Below are 23,788 nucleotides of genomic sequence, written 5' to 3'. Positions count from 1 at the left end.
TTTTTCAAGGGGCTGAGAGGAGGCCTTCGAAGGAAAGAAGTTCAAAAAAGGGGCTACAAAAATAATGGTCTGTGCAAGGAGCATACAAATAAATAAAAAAGAGAAGATTACAAGAAATTGCGTGAGGGTAATAAGAAGATCTTTTGACCAGAAAGTTGCTTAATGGTAATAAAAAAACATTTTGACGAGAATGCCCAATGTGAGACATTGAAATGACTCTCTTCCAACCTCTTTCTAGGACCTCTAAACATCTCTAACATTACTTGGTCATGTTTCTTTATATTTGTACTATCTTGTCAAAAAAGAAAAATTCTTTGAATTGGGGTAACATTATTTTGAAATTTGAGCTTACTGATAGTGGTGTGACTTAAAAAGGAGGATTTAAAAAAATGTAGTAGACCTATGTTTCTTACCATTTTGATTGTAACATAATGTTTCAGCATTTGACTTATTTTAAAAATAAAAAAACTCGTTCAGATATGAAATAAAATAAAACTAAAATATCACGTCTCATACTTGCAAAAGTTATTGCTGTATGAACTGAAAAATTATTGCTGTTCTGTTTTATGTTTTAGGTTAAAACCACCTGCCACAATTATTCCAAGAAAGAAAGCAGAAACTCTACATATTCCTTACGAGGTAAAAGTTTTCCTGCCGCTAGTTGTTGTAGTCGAACAATGGAGCTATTTATTATTAGTGTTATCATTATATTTTATTTGCTATAAGTTTTCTCATGTATGTGTCTTCCATGTATTTGTATATTGCACCAAATGCAATTAAATAATAATTTGTATATTGGCCATTTGCAAATGTTGTATTGACTATAAAGGTGATTTTGACACTTATCAAACTTGTGTAATTTTGGATGCTAATCTATGTCTTGCGCAGGATTCTTCTTTTTGCTGTACTTTGCATTGTATTTTTGAAATGATATTTTAACTAATATGCTTGTTTCCGTGCTCTGCAGGTGGATATAGAACCTGTTCTTGCAATTGATTTTAACATTAAAGATATCCTTGTTTACTTATGCTGCGAGATTTTATTTATAAAGTTATGTTAATTGTTTCTTAATCCTACGAAAAACTAACAATATGTTATGGTTGCAGTAGTTTCTAGTTTCTCTTTAACTATTTTTCATATATTTAATTGTGAAGTTCGATTTCTTAGGAAGTTTTGCTTTTGAAAACCGAAACTGAACCGATTATTTCAGTTATGCTTTTCTGCTTAACCGAACCGAACCGCCAAACCGCCAAACCCAAAATTCGGTTCGGTTTCGGTTCGATTTTTTGGTTTTGTCGGTTTCTTCGGTTTCGTTGTGCACCCCTATTAGAAAGATCATTTTAGAATTTATTGATGGGATCACACCAAGATTAAATGAAATAAAAACCATTGTGTAGGTATTATTATTCCTAGAATAATTCTTAAAAACTGGCCTTAAACTTTATTGAATCTTTAGTCATTCTTAGTTTTCTTTCATGAACCGATATGTTATCCCCCATGATTTTTATTTTTTTATGGCCGTCTATAGGTTTGATGATGGTTTTCTTTATGCTTCTAAATGCCTAGAGGTTTTCGAAGAATTGGGAATTGGTATACTGAGCCTTGAGCGCAATTTTTTTTTGTTCTGCTTTCTTCTTTTATTGGACTTAACATTCTTACATATTCCAAAGACTGTAAACTGGGAGAAATACATTCCCCAAGGCTCAGAACAATGGGACGTTCAGGTTGCTGTGTCTAAGTTGTTTGAGGAACGACCTATATGGCCAAAGGAGTCTCTAATTGAACGATTGCCTAATATGGGCTTAGATTTTAGACCTGGAACGTTTAGAAGGTTTTGACCTCAAAACTACTATTTGCCCATGATATTTTCTTTTTACCATCCATGGATAGTCATAGTACTCATGTGTCTGTGTATGTTGGTTTGAATTTGTTATTGTGCAGACTTCTTTCTAGAATTGCATATTACTTTTCTAGTGGACCTTTCCAACGATTTTGGATAAAAAAAGGCTATGATCCTCGAAAAGACCGTGATTCTCGCATGTGAGTGCTCTATCTAAATCTTACATTGTTAACTAATTTGTATTTCATATCATTGTCAAAATGGGAACGTTGTGATGGAGATTTCTGTAAAACTTGTTAATTGACCAAGAGGGATTTAAAGATAGCTCTCAAGATAGCTCTGTGTTCTTTGAGACATGAATAGTGTAAATTTATTGTTTTAAAAGAAAACACAACTTTTCATGAGCTCTTTGAGACATGAATAATGTATATTTATTGTTTTAAAATAAAACACAACTTTTCATTGATAAAGTGGAAAGTTACTGAATGGTGTAGTTTAAGAGGAAAAAACTACATCCCATACATTACAAAGAAACAATTCATAACCTATATTGATAAGAGAATAGCATTTATTATTAATGCGTCTGGCCTTCCTCCTCGGGGTTCCTTCTTTTTTTTCTTCCGTTTCAGTCGACCTCTGTCTAACAGAGAGACGGTGGAGGTTGTTCATCTTTTTTATGTTGCTAGAGAATCGGGTTGGGATTCAAGTGGTAGGGATCTTTGTTTTTGGTCTCCTGATCTTGTAGGGGGTTTCTCTTGTGAGTCCTTTCTCTAGAATACCTACTCTTGAGAGCCCCACCTTTTGGTGTTATTACTGATTTTTGGAGTTAATTTCATAAACTTATAATCCACAGCTCTGAATAAACAAAGAGAAATATCAGAAGATTTGGAAGGTGGAGCATCAATAGCAAGTAACAAATCTTTCTTTTTTGTTAACACATTCCCAAAAACCTCCTTATTCCATCTCAGCAGAGTCCCTTTCAGACCTTTTAATTTTTTCACGAAGGCGTAACAAGGCCATCCGTTCCCTCATTTGTTGACCACCAGCTTTCAACCATGGGAAGAAGGGTGTTAGGGCCCCAATTACAAAGACATATTCTAGGAGGGGTAAGTTGGGAAATAACCTAAGGGGTAATATGGGTAATGCCTAGGGAGAGGCCTAACGGCCAAGAGAGATAAAGTATCTGCCAATTTTGTGGGAAGGGAGGTAGGTACGATAGAAAAGGGGGAGGATGCACAGGGAGGGAAGCGAGTCTGTTTTTGGCATTGTACCTTACGTAGTAAGGAAGTTAGGAGAGTCACCCACCCTCTCGAATCGGTGGGGTAACTTGTAATCGCCTTCGGGCTTGTTTCTTTAATCGAACAGTTATCGGAGGAGTTCGATTAAAGACCTCCTACTTCGGGTAATTCTACGGGGCCCCCTACAAGCTTTCTCGGACAGCCAACAAACTACATTAAAATCACCTCCTAGGCACCAAAAATTATGACAAAGACCCCCCAAATCCGCAAGTTCTTGGCAGAAACCATCCCTACCACTGCTGGACGCTGGCCCATAAACCCCAGTGAACCACCCTTGCTTTCCTTCTGTTGAAGAAAAGCTAATTGTGACAGAGTATAAACCAATGATCGATTCGATCACCGACACCTGCTGTTCATTCCATAAAACAATAATACCTCGAGAAGAACCTACGGCCTCGAGCGTAATCCAACCAATGTGTCTTGAACTCCATATGAACTTAATAAGGCCTCTGTCAACAGAGCTACGTTTCGACTCTTGAATACAGACTATATCCAGGCTAAAGTCTAAACGACTGCAAAAGCTCTTTAATGTGAGCTCTTTTAGAGGGAGCTCCTAGACCTCTTATATTTGAAGACATGATCTTCATGGAGAACCCTGAAGGCCCTTAGTTCCACTATCTCTTTGACCTTTGGCCTCATTTTCCCAGGACGCCATAAATGAGGAGTTGAGGGAAGAACGAGTCTCCTTGAAGATGGATCTCACTGATACTATTATGAAAGAATAGCGCCTTTGGGCACAGGAGGGGAAACTTAGATTGCTTAAGGAGGGTGATGAAAACTCAAATTTTTTCCACAGATGGACATCGGGTCGAAGGAGTAGAAATTTTATCTCAACCATTGAAAATGGGGAGGGTATTATTCTCACTGAGCAGAACGATACCGAGAAAGAAATAGTCTCCTACTTTGACAAGCTTTATAATACTAGAGAGGAACATTGTCTCACTTTTGAAAATCTTGGGTGGTCCCCTTTGACAAAGACTTTGAAAGTTCAGATAGAGGCTTCTTTCACTGTTGAAGAGATTCATAAAGCAGTCACTGACCTTGGGTGTTTGAAATCACCGGGACAGGACAGAACGACGAATGAATTCTTTAAAAAGGCTTGGAACATTTTTAGAACCGACTTGTTGAAAGTGTTCCAAGACTTTTTCTATGTCTCATTCCAAAGAAAGCGTGCCCAACGAGTGTAAAAGAGTTCTGTCCGATTAGCCTTGTCTCTTCCCTTTATAAGATCATTGCTAAGGTGTTGTCGTCGAGACTTGAGACTTAAAAAGGTTCTCCATTCCATTATCAGTGATACTCAAGCAACATTCGTGGAAGGTCGTCAAATCTTAGATGCCATTCTTACAGCCTCGAATGCGGTAGGTTGCTGGAAGAAAGACAAGAAGAAAGGTTTTCATTGGTCTTTCCTAGATGTGGTTTTGGAAAGAAAAGGCTTTGGGCCTAGATGGAGATTGTGGATCAAAGGCCTGCCTGTCCTCTACGAATTTCTCAGTTCTCTTTAATGGCAAACCTAGAGGTAAGATTTTTGCTAAGCGTGGTCTCAGGCAAGGCGATCCCTTGTCCCCTTTTCTCTTTACCTTAATCGGAGATGCCTTAAGTCGTCTAATGCATTTCTGTTGGGGGAAAAACATAAAAGGCTTTTCCTTTGGGGGGATAAAGTTGAGCTCACTCACCTACAGTATGCTGTATGCAGATGATGTTCTCATCTTTTGCACAGCTCAGAACAATTTGTTAGGCAAATGGTGGGGAGTTCTCAATATCTTTTTGATTGCTTTAGGCTTGTCACTAAATGTGGGGAAGACTTCGTTGGTTGGGATAAATTGTGATGAAAATGAGGTTGAGCATTGGAGCAGTACGTTGGGTTGCAGATTGGAGAGCCTACCGTGTACCTATTTAGGTTTCCCTCTAGGTGGAAATCAAAGGACAAAGATCTTATGGCAGCCAGTAATTGATCAGATGAAAGCTAGACTTGACAAGTGGAGAAATTTGCTTCTTTCCAAGGGTGGGAGACTTACTCTAGCACAATCTCTGTTGAATAGCATACCAGTGTACTTCTCCTTATTAAAAGCTCCTAAGTCAGTTGTGTCGGCTATGGAGAAGGTGCTCAAGGACTTTATTTGTGTAGAAACTAAGGTTTGAGAGAACCAGATAATTTTATTCTCATTACTGAAGTCTATATATATAGACAAATATACATATATGGACAAATATACAAGGTTGACCTAATCCTATACGGAGAAGGTAAATGACTAATATACTACAATATATAAAATATACTAATATATATTCTCTAACACTCCCCCTCAAGTTGGTGCATATATGTTAACCATGCCCAACTTGTTAGAGATATAATCTATCCGTGCTCCATTCAATGCTTTAGTGAAAATATCTCCTAACTGCTCTCCAGTCTTCACATATCCTGTAGCCACCAATCCTTGCTGTATTTTCTCACGTACATAATGACAATCAACTTCAATGTGTTTGGTTCGTTCATGAAATACTGGATTAGATGCAATATGGAGAGCTGCTTGATTATCACACTAAAGTTTCATTGGAGTGGTGATGCCAAATCCCAATTCAGTTAGAAGCTGATATATCCATATTAATTCACACACTGACTGTGTCATGGTTCTATATTCTGATTCAGCACTCGAACGCGACACCACATTTTGTTTCTTACTTTTCCAAGAAACTAAATTACCTCCGACAAATACACAATATCTTGAGGTTGATCTTCTATCTTCTTTAGAACTTGCTCAATCAGCATCTGAAAAACATTCAATATTAAGATGACCATGATCTTTATATAACAAACCACGTCCAGGAGCACCTTTCAAATAACATAGAATATGTTCCAATGTGGCTCAATGGTCAGTCGTAGGAGAACTCATAAACTAACTCATAATACTGGCTGGATAGACTATGTCAGGCCTACTAACTGTAACGTAATTCAGCTTCCCTACTAACCTCCTATACTTCTTAGGATCTTTCTACAACTCCCCTTCCTTTGTAAGTTGTAAATTAGGTATCATTGGAGTACTACGTAGCTTAGCAGCTAACTTTCCTGTTTCAGTTAACAAGTCAAGTACATATTTTCTTTGTGACAAAAGGATCTCCTTCTTGTTCCTTATTACCTCAATTCCTAAGAAGTATTTTAACATTCCCAAATCTTTTGTATGAAATTGACTATGAAGAAAAGACTTGAATGATAGGATGCCTGATGTATCATTACCAGTAATCACAATACCATCAACATATACAACTAGTAAGATAACACCAGACTCAGATCGTTTATAAAAGACAGAATGATCTAACTTACTCTTCTTCATTCCAAATTTCTCAATCACCTGGCTGAATTTTCCAAACCATGCTCGTAGACTTTGTTTCAACCCATATAAGGATTTTCGAAGGCGACGTACCTTTTCATTCTCCCCCTGAGCAACAAAGCCTGGTGGTTGCTCTATATACACTTCTTCTTGAAGATCACCATGGAGGAATGCATTTTTAATATCAAGCTGATGCAAGGGCCAATGGTGAATAGATGCCAAGGAAATGAATAACCTGACAGAAGCCAATTTAGCAACTGGAGAAAAAGTATCAGAATAATCAATTCCACAAGTCTGCGCATATCCTTTCGCAACAAGACGAGCTTTCAAACGGGCAATTGATCCATCAGGATGAACTTTAACCGTAAATGCCCATTTACAATCAATAGGTTTCTTTCCTGCAGTAAGAGACACTAAATCCCAAGTACCATTGTCATCTAAGGCAGTCATCTCCTCCAACATAGCAGCTCGCAAACCAGGATGAGACAAAGCTGCATGAATAGTTTTAGGAAATAGATACAGACTCAAGGGATGCAATAAACGAATAAGTAGGTGAGGACAAATGGTTATATGAAACAAAAGAAGAAACAGGGTAAGTACACTTACACTTACCTTTCCGAAGAACAATAGGAAGATCATCACTCGTTCCTGGATCCACCCTGGATCCACAGACGAAGAAGCTGCTGGTATAGGGCATGAGACCGAAGGAGGTTGCTGTCGAGAATAAACTTTATTAATAGGTGGGAGAGAAGGATCAGGCACAGAGGTAGGGAGCATGTCAGTAGAAGAAGAGACAATTAAATAGACAAGAAAGTCATCATCTTCCTGTGAATGCTCCCCCTGATTGGTACTCAAGGATGATGAAAAAGGAGTATCTTCAAAGAACGTAACGTCAGGAGAGACAAGATATCTATTGAGATCAGGACAATAACATCGATACCCCTTTTGAACACGAGAATAACCAAGGAAAATGCATTTCAAGAACTTAGGGTCCAATTTGGTGAGTTGGGGGCGAACATCCCGAACGAAACAAGTGCAACCAAATATTTTAGGTTTAATAGGAGATAAAGGTTGCGTAGGACATAGAATACGATAAGGTATTTCACCCTTAAGAACTGATGAAGGCATGCGATTAATCAAGAAGCACGCCGTCGAAACAGCATCGGCCCAAAAATATTTTGGAACATGTATTTGAAACATTAAGGCCCTTGCTGTTTCGAGAAGATGTCTATTTTTCCTTTCTGCAACTCCATTTTGAGATGGAGTATCAACACACGACGATTGATGAAGAATACCATGTTCACTTAAATAGGAGCCAAGAGCACCAGAAAAATATTCTTTAGCATTATCATTCCGTAGAACTTTAAGAGAGCTTCCAAATTGAGTCTGAATTTCAGCATGGAAGTTACGAAAATGAGAAAGTAACTCAGAACGATGTTTAATCAAATATAACCAAGTTACACGAGAGAAATCATCGACAAAAGTAACAAAATACCGAAATCCACTTTTCGACTCAATAAGACAAGGACCCCAAACATCAGAATGGACTAATTCAAAAAGAGCACTAGCTCGTGTATTGACTATAGGCTATGAACTGAGACGATGAAACTTAGCAAATTGACATGACTCACAGTCGAAAGAATGCAAACTATGAAATTGTGGACGAAGACTCTTTTGCACGGAGAGAGATGGATGACCCACCAGATAACTTTATTCTCATTACTGAAGTCTATATATATAGACAAATATACAAGGTTGACCTAATCATATACGGAGAAGGTAAAAGACTAATATACTACAATATATAAAATATACTAATATATATACTCTAACAATTTGGAAAGGGGAGTTGATAAAAAGGGGGGTCGACTTGTAAATTGGGAAACAGCTTCCCTTCCTCAAAAACAGGGTGGTCTGGGGATTGGTTCGTTAAAACAGAGGAATCAATCTCTTCTGTTTAAATGACTATGGAGATTCGCACACGAGGAGGAAGCTTTGTGGAGACGGGTCATTGGAGCGATCTATGGGGTAGAGAACCACGGCTGGTTTTCTATTTCCTTCAAATGAAGCTTCAAAGGGTGGCCCTTGGATAGACATTGCTAGAATCAGAGGCAGCTTTGAGAAGTGGACCACTTTTAAAGGAGACCGGGTGAGATTTTGGGAAGGTGGTTGGCAGATTCTTTGCCTCTTTCATCCTCCTTCCCTGATCTGTACAAGATTTCAACCCTGCTCTGTGGCAGATTGTTGGGTGTCTTCTTCCCATACTTGGGATCTGGGGCTGAGAAGGAATTTTTTTGACAGAGAACTTACTCGCTGAGCAAGCCTTTTAGAAAAGAATGATTTTTGGCAGCCAGGAAATGGGAAAGATAAACTTTGGTGGAATGGGGATAGCAGTGGGATCTTTTTGGCAAAAACAACTTTCTCCCTTTTGTCTAATCCTCCATCAAAGCTGAAAGCTCCCGTCGTCTCCTATATATGGAATTTCAAGGTGCCGAGGAAAGTTAGATTCTTCTTGTGGACAGTTTTCTATAGGGGTCTCAATACAGTTGAGAGGCTCCAAAAGAAGATCTCCTTTTTGGGCTCTGTCTCCTTCGGTATGTGGGCTTTGTAAGGGTGCTTCGGAGACTATAGACCATCTCTTCTTTCATTGTGCATTTGCTACTGAGGCATGGGATTTTGTTCGGACGGAGTTGGAGTTACAGTTTTGCTATCCTAGGAGAATAGATGATCTGTTTCTTGGAAATTTTGTGGGAGGCTTGCTCAAAGGTAAAGCTTATGTTCTATGGAATTGTGCGGTCAGAGCGACTCTTTGGTTGATTTGGAAGGAAAGGAATACGAGGCTTTTTGAAAACAAACACACTACTGTGGAGAGTTTTAGTAACAGTGTACAGCATGTTGCTTCGTGATGGACTATATACCACAAAATATTCTTTTGTAATTATAGCCTATAGATGTTAGCTAGAGATTGGAAGGCTGCCATTATCTAGTTTTATGGGGGAGGGTTTTCTCAACCCCCGCCCTTAGGTTGTCTCCTTTTTTATAGATCAATGAATACTTTGTTTCTTATCAAAAAAAAAAAAAAAATGGAAGGTGGAGGGACAAAATTCTGATTGGAATCAGTAGGGTTTTGTGAAGAAATTAGAAGGTTTGAATAACGAACATAGAATCTCTTCAGTTTCTTCAAACCCTTCAGCAATTTTGATTTCATGATTTGCATTTACTTTAGAAAAGAAATGTTTTGAGTCATGCTACTAATGCTAACTTCTGAGTCGTTATCCGAATATCCTCTTCAATAAAATATGAGCATTTGTAATTGATTCCATTGGTTGAATTAATAACACCAGAGATACTGATCTCCTTATCAATGGCTTTATGTTCTTCCAAATCATTAGGAAGTAAATGAGACTTTAGCACTAAATGTCCATCTGCAAAGTTGTTGACAATGGACTTTCTTTCCATATTAGGAAAAACTTGAGCATTTTTCCTCCGCTAAATTAGATTGCTGGATATTCTTGTCAAGATTCTTGAGAAAAGATGAAACAGATGGATTTTTTTTTTCTAGTATAAAAAATAAAACATGGTAAATGGGGTACTGGTAAAAAAAAAAAGAATACAAGGAATATAAAAACTGAAGGCAACAAATAAATAAATAATAGGAGTGGCCTATGGACAGGCCTGTAGTTTGTGCGGTGAGGACTTGCAGCAGTTTCCTATATTTCAATTTCTTTCCTTCTTTTTCTTGGGTCGTTGTATGTATATACATTCCATGAATAGGGAAGCAAACCTGACTCTTTGGTTGAGTTTTTACTGCTTTATGGTTCTTTCTAGGGACATAGTAAAGAAACATCATCTCAATAAGACAGTAAGAATTTGCTCAACTGACCTATGGAGAAGAGCTAGCTCCACGCTGGTTCACACATATAAACACCAAATAAGAATCATAAATATCATTCAAGTCATGACTTGTCTGTTATATACTATACATTGACTTTTTCATTATTACAGATATCAACGAATTGTTTTTCGAGTACCCCTATCACTACGAAGTTATTGCGATCCCAATGCTTCCAACACGTAAGTTGTTTTTACCATAAGTTCTGTACAACATAAGGTGGTAAGAACCAGAATTTCATTTTAGCTCATTGCTCTTAAGCTGAATAGTATTTAAGTGGTCTTTTATTTTTTGTTACTCATCATCTGTTTGTTTCAATTGTTCCCCGCACAGGTTGAGTTACAGACGTGCAGAGATTAGTGCATTTCAAGTTTTTCCTTCCAAGTTTCTAACTTCATTGCAACTTTTTGAACTTGAAGATGACTATATTCAAGAAGAGATAAGAAAGCCGTCCGAGGAAACATCTTGTTCTGTGAGTTTATCAAGTCCTTAATTTTTTATATTATATAAATTAGCCTTCAAATACCACTTCTCTCCTGCTGGATAGTGTTTATTTCAAGGAATTTGAGAAAGAATTCTTATCTAAATGGAAAAAAATTTAGTTAATTAGAAGATTACCTTCAACTTATCAATTTTTAGCATATAATATTTTAACCATCATGGGATGGCCCAAGTGGTCAATGAGGGCCAATGTAAATAGCAAAAGACTTAGAGGGAATGAGTTCAAACTATGGTGGCCACTTACCTAGGATTTAATATCCTACGAGTTTCTTTCTCAATTTTGTCTAAATTGATTTAATTGTTGAAATTTATTGTGCTCTTTTTAGGGGAAATTGACGTTCTCTTTTCTCTCCTCTTTCTCTCCCCACGATTCTCAACTTTCGTTAGTTTTTGAAGATTCAAGATCTGTTGAACTTTCTGATCTTATTACTTCTGTAATCATTTACCTAAGGTTTCAAGTTTAGTGCATATGGTGATTTTCAACCTTTGTTAGTTTCCGAAGTCTCCAGACCCTTAGGATCTTCAGTTTGCTTTAGTTAGTTTTTAATCTTCAAGCTCTTTTGTTTCAAAGCCTTCAAATTCATGGATCTTAGCAACTCCTGTGTTGAAAATAAGTATTCTTTCATCCAGGAATCAAAGAATGACATTTTCACATTTGAAGAAAAGATAGGTTGTAGCCACCTACATTGGGAATTATATCCCATGTGTTTTCCATCATCAAATGTTGTAGGGTCAGACGATTGCTCTGTGAGATTAGTCGAGGTGTGCGGTAGTTGATCCGAATACTCACAGATATCAAGAGGAAAAAATTATTAGGAAATTTCATATTTCTCTTGGTAGGAAACAACTTTTATGGTTGGAAGATGCAATCGAATTCCATTTGTATAGTTAACTTTTTTTTTTTTTTTTTTAAGTTATAGTTAATTTATTTAAAAGTATTACTACATTAATATATACACAAAAATGAATCTAATTTTTTCTAAAAAAAATATCGTATAACCCAACGTGCCTGTGTCCTATATTTTTAGAAATTGACATATTGCTGTGTTCGTTTTGTGTCGTGTACATGTCCGTGCCTCTTAGGCAATTGTAGATTTGATGCATTACTACCAAAGGACCTCTCAGACAAGCAAAAAGAGATTATGGCATTTGCAGACTTTTGAAAAAACACAATCAGTTTTGTTGGTGCCTTGAATGTATCGGAGTATCTAATTCAGATTTGAGAAAAAGAACTGTAGTCCGAGAACAAAAGAGGTGGTTAGTTATTTTTGGAAAGTGTTAAAAGATTCTATTTTAAAGCAAAATGAAATTGATTCTCCTAGAGTGGAAGTAGAAGATTCTATTTTGAAGAACACTCGAAGGAATTTATTTTCAAGGAACACAACTCAAGTCAATGGAAAAGGGACATTCAACCATCATATGGGGTCAAAAAGTAAAAAGAAGTTGTTGAATTGGATTCTGGAATTTTTTGGTAGTTATTTCTAGTCTTAATGCTCATGATAATTCGAAAGAAATATCCATTGTTGAAGAACTATTTTGAAGTTGATTGTTTCCTTAATCCCTTTATGGCTGACAAAGCCTTACTATGGAGAATGGAAGAGTGCTAAAACGGCTTGGAATTAGTAGGAAATGGATGAACATAGGTCTTTTCCATTTGAAAATGGAAAACTGGTTGGCACTAAAGCATAGCAAACCTAAGTTCATGGTGGGATATGGAGGATGGATTAATATCCCAAACTTACCACTAACTAAGATATTGGACTTCTAGTTGTTTCGAAGCTCTTGGAAGTTATTAGGGAGGCTTAGTCAATTGTTCTTCCAAAACATTGAATATGTTGGATTGAAGTTCAAAAGAACTTTGTGTATCCTTCTAGCTGAGATTGAAATCAAAGATCCTTGCCTGGGTAGTTTCTTCATTCAAGTAAATTAATGTCTCGATTCAGTATCCTCTAAAGTGCAGCCAGCATCAATCAAGGCAAGAAACAACCATTTGCCTTGATCTTTAATCGTATCAAAATGGTTATAGAAGATGAGATTTAGCTGCTTCATCTTTTGTATTTTTAGATGACGAAATATTTCAAGCAGATGGTGAAAAAATTCCATTAAATGTATCTGATTGAAAACCTGTGATGGTTTCTTGCAACATTTTCTACAACCTTTCAGATGAGACATGTGAAATGATCTTGTATAGACAAGTCGTGAGGCTTATGGGTATGAAATCAATCAGTGTTTTTGCATCTACCTTCTTGAGGTAGACAAGTCGTGAGGCTTATGGGGTTGGAGGTTTAGTTTGGAAACTTCTGCGCTATGGCGCCGGGTTGTGGCCAGCATTTATGAAACAGATTGTTTTGATTGGAACACTCTGGAAAAGAAGAATTTGGGGTGTTGTAGCCCTTGGAACAACATTCAAAAACAGTGGAAAAAGGTACAGAAATTCTCTTCATTATCAGTAAAAAATGGCAAACGTACTTTGTTTTGGCATCACTTGTGGTTGGGCGAGTCTTGTTTAAAGGACAAGTTTCCACTTATGTTTCGGGTTTCCTCGAACCCCTACCTTTCGGTTCATGAAGCTTGGGATTCAACCACCTCCTCTTGGAGGATTGAAGTTAGAAGGTCGCTAAAAGATGGAGAATTTGCTGAATATATTGAATTATTGGACAATCTGAATTTGGTTTTGTTAAATGATGATGAAGACAAACTTTCTTGGAATCTGAATAAAAATGGGACTTTTTCTGTCAGCTCCTTATGTAACTCTAAGGCTCCCTTTGCTGCATTACCACGAGATTTTTGCTCAAAGCTTTGGAATTCTGGTAGCCCCAAGAAGGTTAATGTCCTTACATGGATTCTTATGTTTGGCAAGGTCAATACAGCTGAAATTATGCAGAAAAAGATACCATATATGTTTCTCCAGCCATCTGCTTGTGTTTTTTGTGTAAACTCAAGCGAAAATCAGCTGCACACTTTCTTTTTCTGCCCATTTGCAGCAACCTGTTGGTCTGCCTTTTTTGGTATCTTCAATCTACCTTGGGTTATGGACAAGTCAGTCTCGAACTTGGTTTTTCAGTTGCTGTTTGGTCTACACATGAATCCTAGAGCTACATTACACTTTGGGTCAACGGTCTTAAAGCCCTTATTTATGAATTAAGGTTCGAGCGCAATCAAAGGACCTTCGAAGGGTTAAAAAGGCATCCGTTGGAATGTTTTCACATTGCCAAATTCAAAGCTTCTCAATGGTGTGCTCTTTCCAATCTTTTTGTCAATTACTCACCTAGCATGATTGATTCTAATTGGGATGCTTTTAGCTCTCCTTTGTAATTTTATTCATTTTGTTTCAACTTTATGTTTTATCCTTCTCACTCCTTTGGACTTTGTATCCTTGAACATTTTATGTTCCTTTTCATTTATCAATGAAAAGTTCGTTTCCTGTTCAAAAAAAAAAAAATAACACTCTTAAAAAAGTTATGGAACACCATTAAATCGGCCTTAAGAATCTTCCAAGACTTTTTGAAGACTTCGACAGCGAAACCATCTGGTCCAGGGATTTTGTTCAATCCCAAATTTTGTATGGCTGGCCAAAGCCACATTTCTTCTTCTATGAAGGGAGCCTCTAGAGATGAATTTTGAGTGCGGGAGATGGTGTTCCATGTAATTGATGGAGGAAGGGACCTATCTCTATCTAGATTTATGAAGAGATCTTTGTAGAAATGGATAAATTTAGTTTCAATATCATCTTCGTTTAGAAGGCCAGAGGCTTGGCTTGTTAGGATTTATGTGATCATATTTTTCATTCTAAGGTTGAATACAGAAGATGTTCTACAAAGAAAGCTCTCTGTCTTCTGTCTACAGCCTCAATATGCATGTTCTGTCAAGCAAGTGGGGAGAATCTGATCCATATCTTCTTCCAATGTCCTTATGCATTGCATTGCTGGTTCTTGTTATTCAAAGAGTTCAATTTATCATGGGTTTTCAGCAACATAGCAGTGGATAATGTTCTTCAATTATTCCTTGGCCCAATCCTGCCTCCACAAAGTAGCTTGCTGTGGATAAACGCAGTCAAGGCCTTGCTCTATGAGCTTCCATATGAAAGAAATCTCAGAATTTTCAAAGACCGTCACAAACCTCCATTGGATCGTTGGCTAAATTTAAGGCTTCACAGTGGTGTTCCATGTCACCTATGTTTGAAAATTTCTCTCCCTCACTTATCTGGAGCTTTTTCACCTTATCTTGTTATTTTTCTGTTTATTTGTTATTTCTCTTATCTTTTTCACTCTTTCGAGAGTTTGTATCTTTGAACATTTTCATTCCTTTTCATTAATTCATTGAGAAGTTTGTTTCTTGTTAAAAAAAAAAAGATCATATTTTTCCTTCTCTTTGTGGTCATATATCTATGGAAGAAACCTGTGTTTTCGTCCTTGTCTAACTGCCATTTCGTCTTGGATTTGTATCTCTAGAAAATTTCCTCCTTTGCTTCTAAGGCAAGAAGGCCTGTTTTTATTGATGATCTCTGACGAATTTGTTCCTGTGATAAAGAGTGAAATAAATTGACAGGTGGGGATTTAGTACAAGTAGAGGCATTGCAATTGGAAAGTGGATTATAGAAATACTATCGAGAAAAAATTTGAATTCAATGAAATGAAGGGCAATCGCCAAAAAGTGGGAATGCCAGGAGTGTTTATTGGAGTAAATTTGGGCCCGTGTTGAGACCAACTAATATATGTAAAAATTTTTTTGATATACGTGAGTGTCCGGGCCAGCTTACGCGCACCTCGACTAATCTCACGGGGCAACCGAGACCAACTAATTTTAAAATTTTGAGCATTGTACAACGGACGTTTGTGTTGGGATTATGGAGCCAAATCGACGTCAGAATGAGTCGGGAGGAGTTGGGTCGAGGCAAAATCAATGGAGAAAAATGAAAGAGGAATGAAAATGCTGCAGGGTCCAGCTGTCTTGAGGGGACGGCGTCTTGATGCTGCAAAGAGCGCCTCTACGCTATCGCTTTAGGCCAAAACATGGAGAGGCGCGTGGAAAGGTGTTTCACGCTACATGTCATAGCATTGAGACGCTGTCATCTAAGGCAATCATCTCCTCCAACATAGAAGCTCGCCAACCAGAACGAGACAAAGTTTCACGAACAGTTTCAGGAACGCTAGACTCGTGGGATGCAATAAATGAACAAGTAGGTGAGGAGAAATGGTTATATGAAACAAAAGAAGAAATAGGGTAAGTACATTGATGTTTACCTTTTCGAAGAGCTATAGAAAGATTATCAGTTGTTCCTGGATCCACTAACGAAGAAGCTGCTGGTATAGGGCATGTGATCGACGGACGTTGCCGTTGAGAATAAACCGGAGTAATAGGTGGGAGAGAGGATTAGACATAGATGGAGATGTATGGCTAGAGGACACTTTAGTAGAAGAAGACTGAAGCGACAATTGAATAAACAAGAAAGTCATATCTTCCTTTGAATGCTCCCCTGACTATTACTCAAGGATGAAGAAAAATAAGTATTTTAAAAGAACGTAACGTCACGAGATACAAGATATCTATTGAGATTAGGACAATATCATCGATACCCTTTTTAACACGAGAATAACTAAGGAAAATGCATTTCAATCAGTGTTTTCAAGGCGACCCAAGGTGCTCGCGTTAGGCGAGAGGCGAGGCGAGGAGGCACTTGGTCGCCTTAGCAATAATCTAGACGAGTAGGTTCAATAAGGCGTTCGCCTTCCTCGCTTTTTTGTCGTCATACCTTTCTTTCATGGCAACAAAAGCGACCGCCTGCATGAAGACATGCTTTTTACTCTATATTTTTTGTCTCTTCCTTCGATCCTCAATTTTGCTTTAGTCTTCAATTATGGTCCAAAAATTCTGTTCTCTCTCAATTTTCTACTCTCCATTGCAAGCCTTTGATGAGTTGGAGAAACAGAAGAATCAAGGAAGAAGGAGAAGAATCGGAGAAGAAGAAAAGTCAGAAAGAAAATCGAAAATCAGCTTCAATCATCCTCATAGCTTCAATATTTCTCTCTTTTTCTTTTTTTACTTTTCCAAGCCGTTCAAAGAAGTTTTAGTGCTAGACTCACATGCAATCAGTGTTTTAAAAAGCGCGCCTGGGCCTCAAAATGGGCTCAAAGCTCATAATCTTTTAAATTTCCAATCTAATAAAGGAAAAGATCTTAATCTTTCCATAATCTTTTCAATTTTCTCTCCCTCCATTTACGTGAATCCCTTTAATATTCTGTGATTTCTCTCTCTTCCTTCACGTGGAAGGAAATATTTTTTCTATAACAAAACCTCCACACAAATGCTTTCCATCTCTGTCATTTCTCAACCTCTTCTCTCTCTTTTTCTCTTGATAATGTTTGAACTTTGAATATTATTTGGCTTTTATATATTATATACGTGTATATATATATTTTTATTTATCTTTATATATAGTGCGCCTCACGAAAAAAAGCCCGCGCTTTTTTTTGCGCCTCGAGCTTAAGCTCCAGAGGTCTATTGCGCTTTAGTGCGCCCTGAGCTTTTTAAAACACTGCATGCAATAAAATTGCCATCTTGGTGGTAAAACTTCCAAATGTCACTAAGCACTCACTATTTTCATTGAAGTTTTTTTCTTTTTCTTTTTGAGAAATTGAAGTTAAAAGTATGATTTGTTTTTTGTTTAATATAAGTATAAATGTTTTAACATCTTTCTATTTAACCATATTTAACCACTGTGCTTACTAATTTTTTTTAGAACTTATATTTTATTTATTTTTTAATTATTTAATATAATTTTATTTGCACATTAAATAGTTTTACAAATATTTGCATTGTGAGTATTCTATTTTTTGCACAAACTTACTATAAATAATATTTATTTATTATTTGATTTAGTGCGCCTCACTTCACTCAGGCGACATTTTTTTATCGTCTCTCGCCTTAAAGCGATAAAGAAGCTTGTCACCTTGAAGTGCGCCTTGCGCTTGGAAAACACTGATTTCAATGACTTGTGGTCCAATTTTGTGAGGTGGGGTGAACATCCCGAACGAAGCAAGTGCAACCAAATATTTTAGTTTAATAAGAAATAAAGGCTTCATGGGACATAAAGTACAACAAGGTATCTCACCTTTAAGAATTGATGAAGGCATGCGATTAATCAAGAAGCAAGTCGTTGAAACATCGGCCCAAAAATATTTTTCAACGTGCATCTGAAACATTAAGCTCCTTGTTATTTCGAGAAGATGTCTAACTTTCCTTTTTACAGCTCCATTTTGAGACGGAGTATCAACACAAGAGGATTGATGAAGAATACCATGTTCGCCTATATAGGAGCCAAGAACACTAGAAAAATATTATTTTTTTGAACAAGAAACGAACTTCTCATTAAAATAATGAAAAGGAACATACATGTTCAACGATACAAACTCTCGAACTTCTCATTAAAATAATGAAAAGGAACCTAAATGTTCCACGATACAAACTCTCGAAAGAGTGAGAGAAAAAAAAGAAGTAAATAGGAGTGTTCAAACAAACCAACAACCTGAAAAACCCGAAGAATCCAACCCAAACCGTAAGCATTGGGTTGGGTTGAGTAAAGGCTCGGTTTGGGTTGGGTTGATATTTTCCCAAACCGAGTAGGTCGGGTCGGTTCACGGGTTGGAGTATAAAAAACCCGAGTCAACCCGACCCGACCCGAACTAACATTAAACTAAAAACTATATATATGTGTGTGTGTTTTCTTTAGGGTTTCACTGTAGCAACTCACCGCCTCCCTCACCCTCATTTCCTTCTCTCCCCCATCCATTCGTCTCGCTCACCCTCATCTCCCTCACCCTCATCTCCCTCTCTCCCCGTTCTGCCGTTGGTCTCCTTCCCTCCCCCATCTCTATTCCTTTCTTTCTCCCCTATCTCCAATCTCTATTTTTCTCCCTCCCCTTCGTCTCTTCTTCAACCCACCGCCGTCTCTTCCTCTCCTTCCCCTTCGTCTCCCTCGTCTCACACGATCCCTCCCTTTCATCTTTCTCTCTCTTTGTTCGATCTTTATTTTTGTTTTTTCTCTCTGTAATCGCTTTCCTCTACAACCCCACGCCTCTGTCTCTCCCTCTGCCACCCATTTTCTCCAACCTTGCTTTCCCCTCGTCTCCCTCTTCCTGCCTTTCATCTCCGTCTCTCCAAAAACTTCAAACCCGACCCAACCCGAAAATATAAGGGTTGGGTTGGGTTGGGTTGTAAATGTCATTCGGTTCTGTCGGATAGCAAAACCAGCTAACCCGAATTTTCGGGTTGGTCCAAAATATCTCTCTAACCCGACCCAACCCAACTTGTGGGCACCTCTAGAAGTAAACAAAAATTCAAACATCACAACAAAAAGCCCCCCAATTAGAGCAAATGAGGGAGGAAGAATAATTTCGAAAAGGAGTAGACAACGAACACCGCTAATAGGCTTCAAATTTAGCTATATTAAACCGGTTGAACGAGGATTTATGCTGCCCCTTAAAGATTCTGAGATTCCTTTTAAACCATAACTCATAGAGCAAAGACTTAATAACATTAAGCCACAGAAGGTGACCTTATGGAGGCAAATTTCAAGGAGCAATTGAGTGACGTTATCCACGGTGCCATCATTAAATGCCCAAGATATTGAATTCTTTGAACAGAAAAGACTAGCACTTCGAAGCACAGGGGCAGTGGAAGAAAAGATAAACAACACTCCCCACTTTCTTGGCAGAGCATGCAGATTATAGGTGATAAACAAGAGGCTGAAAGCTTCCCATGTATGATGATCCAAGTAAAGAATCTAACCTTCTTTGGACATTTTGTTTCCCATATTTCTTGATAAAGATCAGCTGGCATTAAGGTTGGTGGGCAAGACTTACAGAAAGAAGCCATTGAAAACGAACCCGAAGGTTCCAAAGACCATAATCTGCTGTCCATCGAGCTACTGGGTATGAAAGAATTCAATGTGGACAAAAAATCAAACAATTCTGCAGCTTCATCATCTTTTTTTTCTTTGATATTCGTGAGTGTCTAGGCCAGCTTATGTGCACCTGGACTAATCTCACGGGGCAACCACCTGACCTTACAATATTTGGTGTCGGGAAACACATAGGAATTACTAATTCCTAAGGTAGGTGGTCATCGTGGGGTTTGAACCCATTCTCTCTTAATTAACCCTAACCAGCCTCCTTTTTTGAAATTTGAATGACAAAACAGAGGAATCCCAAAAATCAGCTATTGTTCCATCTGACGGAGTAGACAATTGAAATAATTTAGGGAAGCTGATTTTGAGGTGACTGTCACCAATCCCCAAGTATGTTGCCAAAAACTAATACGAAGGCCAAAACCAAGATTGAACTTGGAATAATGCTCCACCCTCTCCCATTGCCAAGAGATATTAATCCAAGGGCATCGTGTTAGGATCCCAAATACAAGAACCTAACTAGATAACTGTATTGAAGTTGTAGTCTCAAACAGAAACTACAATATTCATAGCCTTTTGAGAGGGCTATCTCTCTCCCAAGAACTCTCTCAAGTTCCCCACACAATACTATTCTCGAAGATATCTTCTTTTTCCCCTAATACCTTTATTTATAACAAACTTACCCCTATCTAATTACCATAACGCCCCTAACCCATATACTAATATCATTCTTTAACTAACCCTAATAAGACTCTCACATTAGGATCCCAAATACAAGAACCTAACTCGATAACTGTATTGCAATCTCAAACAGAAACTACAATATCCATAGTCTTTCGAGAGGGCTATCTCTCTCCCAAGAACTCTCTCAAGTTCCCCACACAATATTATTCTCCAAGATCTTCCTTTTCCCCTACTACCTTTATTTATAACCAACTTATCCCTATCTAATTACCATAACGCCCCTAACGCATATACTAATACCATTCTTTAACTAACCCTAACAGGACTCTCATATTACCCCACCCTTCAAAGACACCTTGTCCTCAAGGCGTGAATACAAAAAAACAAAATCACCCTTTTTTTTTAACACCAACAAATTTAGAAACCCAGCTAAACATCAACTAAGAAAATTGTAGCTGCCATAATGGGGTGTGCAACAGATGCTGATGATTGGTGGTGTGCGACCGAGGACAGCTGACGGTGGCGTGCGACATATGATGGCGCGGCAGCAGTGGTGCGCATTAGACGGCAAGTGAAGGTGTACGGCAGTGTACGGCGGCGGCTAGATGACGATGGGATAAAATCGAAGGTGGTGGGTGATGATAGGGACGATGGAAGCACGTGTTTGCGGCAACGCCGATGGTTGAAAGTGATCAATGGTGGAGACATTGGAGGTGGGAGCAGCAGTAGACAGCGGTGGAAGAAAGGTGGCGGACGATGGTGGTGACTGGTGCCATATTCTGCTACCCAGGGGGAGGGTTACTGTGGCGGCTTGGGTTTCTGTCTCCTTATGGATAGGGTTATGCCAATTTGGGTCGGCCGCTGGGTTTGGAATCTAAATAGATGTTGATCCGAGCCACAACTTATCTTGCCCAAATTCCTTTGAAATAAAATGGGCCTCATTAAATTTATTTAAATGTGGCCCATCCAAGAGCTGTGATTTCCAAAGCCCATGTCCCTTGACCATTCTTAATGCAAAGATATTAGGGCACAAAACCTTTTCACTCCCTCTTTTCTTCTTCCACCATCTGAAATGCAGCCGATGGCGGCACCACTCTTGCAACTCCGATCATTCCCTCCGATCATTTCTAAATTCGCCGGCGAAGTCTTCCTGCAGTTCTATTTCTCTTGTTTCTTTCATTTTTGTGGTGATTTTCCACTTAACCCGAGCTTTGCAGGTACTAAAGCCCATTCCCCTTCGACTTTTCGTCTCTTGCCACAGAACCAGCAATAGCCAGCTTCCCTTCGGGCATCCAACCTCCGTCCCCATTCTCTCGCACCCAATCTTTGAATTTCGTCGTAATCGTATCCGTGCCTTCCTTCTTGGTTCTCTCTTCTTTTTCCATCGCCTCTTCATCGGAAAACCCTCGTGCAAATCTCATTCAGCCATCTTCGGACTCGTGCTTTTCCTTCTTGGACATTCGATTTCTTCTTCGTCCTTCCTTCTGCAGTTTTGTTGTAGTTGCATTCTTTCCATCTTCCTTGGCTTCTTCATATTCTGTTGAGGGAAGTTTTTCTCCTCTGTTTTCTATGAGTCCCTGCACGCTGACCTTTTCACACCTCGATTGATTTTCCATCGAGTTCCAGTCCATGTTCTTGAGTACGATCATCGCCTTCCAGCAACTCTTTGCCCCTGCTTCTGAGTATTCTTCGTTGCTGCTTCTTCCCTTCTTGATATCTCTTTTTTCCTCTATAACAAGCTTTGTTCTACATTCTGCAGATTCCTTTTGCATTCTTTCGTTCATTCGATCAATGTCCTCCCAGCGTTCCCTCATTTCTATCAACACTCTCTAGAACTTCATTTCTAACAGCAACCTCTGTAACCTCGTCACTGTCTCGAATGAAAGATCCATGGCCAGGATGAACTTGCTTGGGTACCAATTTGTTAGGATCCCAAATACAAGAACCTAAGATAACTGTATTGTAATCTCAAACAGAAACTACAATATCCATAGCCTTTCGAGAGGTATCTCTCTCAAGTTCCCCACACAGTACCATTTTCCAAGATATCTTCCTTTTCCCCTACTACCTTTATTTATAACCAACTTACCCCTATCTAATTATGATAATGCCTCTAACTTACCAGGGAAGTATAAGACACAACAATTTAGATTACGAGGAAGTTTACTGATAGAGATCAAATTAAAAGAGAATTGTGGTAAATTTAAAATAGAGGCCAAGGAAAGAGATTTGTTAAGATGAACTGTGTCAAATCCAAGAACAGGAGAAGTGGTGCCATCTGCTATGGTAATATCAGGCAAAGATGTAGATGGGGAAAAGGTCGCAAATAAATTGTGGTTACCTGACATATGATTTGTAGCACCAGAGTCAATGACCCATTTTGATGAGGACGAAAGAAGATATTTACTTGTGTTACCTGACTCTGATGGCAGTAATTGGATTAGTAGATGATGCCATCAATGACTCTTGATACTATTGGAACTTAGCAAACTCTTCCGTAGGAATCGTAATGATTTTTCTGGCATCATCAGTAGCAGATGCAACACGTGCAAACTGTGTCCTCTGACCTTTATTCGACAGCTTTCTACATTCTCGCTTTATATGACCGAGCTTATGACAATAATTGCAGACAATGATATCTTCTAAATTCAATTTTGGAGTACTAGAATTCCATCGTTGTGTGTTTGAACTCGTAGAATTCTTGGGATGACAGGACGAGTAGTTCTCAGTGTGAAGTACTCGAGCCTGTGCCTCCTCTATAGATGCGATTTCCGAACTAGCGAGTAATTGGTCTTTGGCCATATCAAATCTAGGTGGAAGCCCAACAAGAAAACTCATAGGTTCTAACTGTTCGCATTTGGCAAGCTGAACTTGTAATAGATTGTTCACCAAATTCAGGTTGGTGGAAGCTCTTACATATTAATGCGTCCTTTTATAGAATAAAGGAATTTCAAGTACTTCAGTAATTCTTTGACAGACCTACAATGATTAACCATGCAAATAATCTCACCCTCGATCGAATTCTTGATTTGTAGAATTAGTCTAGCATCATCGCAACCATGCTTTTTTGTTCTCATCCTTAGGTGGATCTTCCGTCTTAGTCTCAACCATATCAATGGTGTGTAGAAAATTACAAATGTTGATTTTCCATGTGAAGTACTTGGACATATTCAACCTATGTTCTGTGATCTTTGATATCATTGGGATCATCTTAGACATTACCGTGACAAATGAATCAAACCGATTGAACCAAACAAAATGAATCGAATTGGCTGAAACAAACAAATTGGACCGAACCGAACCGGCTCGACTGAACCAAATGAAATGATTGAACCGACCAAT

At 38.3% G+C, this 23,788-nt stretch overlaps 1 protein-coding gene across 7 annotated transcripts in view; it reads left to right on the top strand.

The window, feature by feature from the left end:
- The window catches only part of LOC111023964 (uncharacterized), a 48,415-nt gene that overhangs the window by 4,404 nt on the left and 20,223 nt on the right, over positions 1-23,788 (top strand). For all 7 annotated transcript variants that reach the window (XR_015788764.1, XM_088119592.1, XM_088119591.1 and 4 more), the window contains 6 exons: positions 576-639; positions 968-1,014; positions 1,664-1,831; positions 1,942-2,040; positions 10,470-10,538; positions 10,690-10,828. Coding sequence is in view for 6 of the 7 variants with exons in the window: in XM_088119592.1 (XP_087975718.1) it covers positions 576-639; positions 968-1,014; positions 1,664-1,831; positions 1,942-2,040; positions 10,470-10,538; positions 10,690-10,828 (586 nt within the window). In the remaining variant the exon portion in view is untranslated. The remainder of the gene's footprint in view (positions 1-575; positions 640-967; positions 1,015-1,663; positions 1,832-1,941; positions 2,041-10,469; positions 10,539-10,689; positions 10,829-23,788) is intronic.

Source organism: Momordica charantia (genome assembly GCF_013281855.1).
Source record: "Momordica charantia cultivar OHB3-1 chromosome 11 unlocalized genomic scaffold, Mcharantia_2.0 BLBB01000011.1, whole genome shotgun sequence".
In the NCBI taxonomy this organism is placed as follows: Eukaryota; Viridiplantae; Streptophyta; class Magnoliopsida; order Cucurbitales; family Cucurbitaceae; genus Momordica; species Momordica charantia.
Note: the sequence above shows the minus strand (reverse complement) of the source record. Positions and strands in the feature narration are given on the sequence as shown.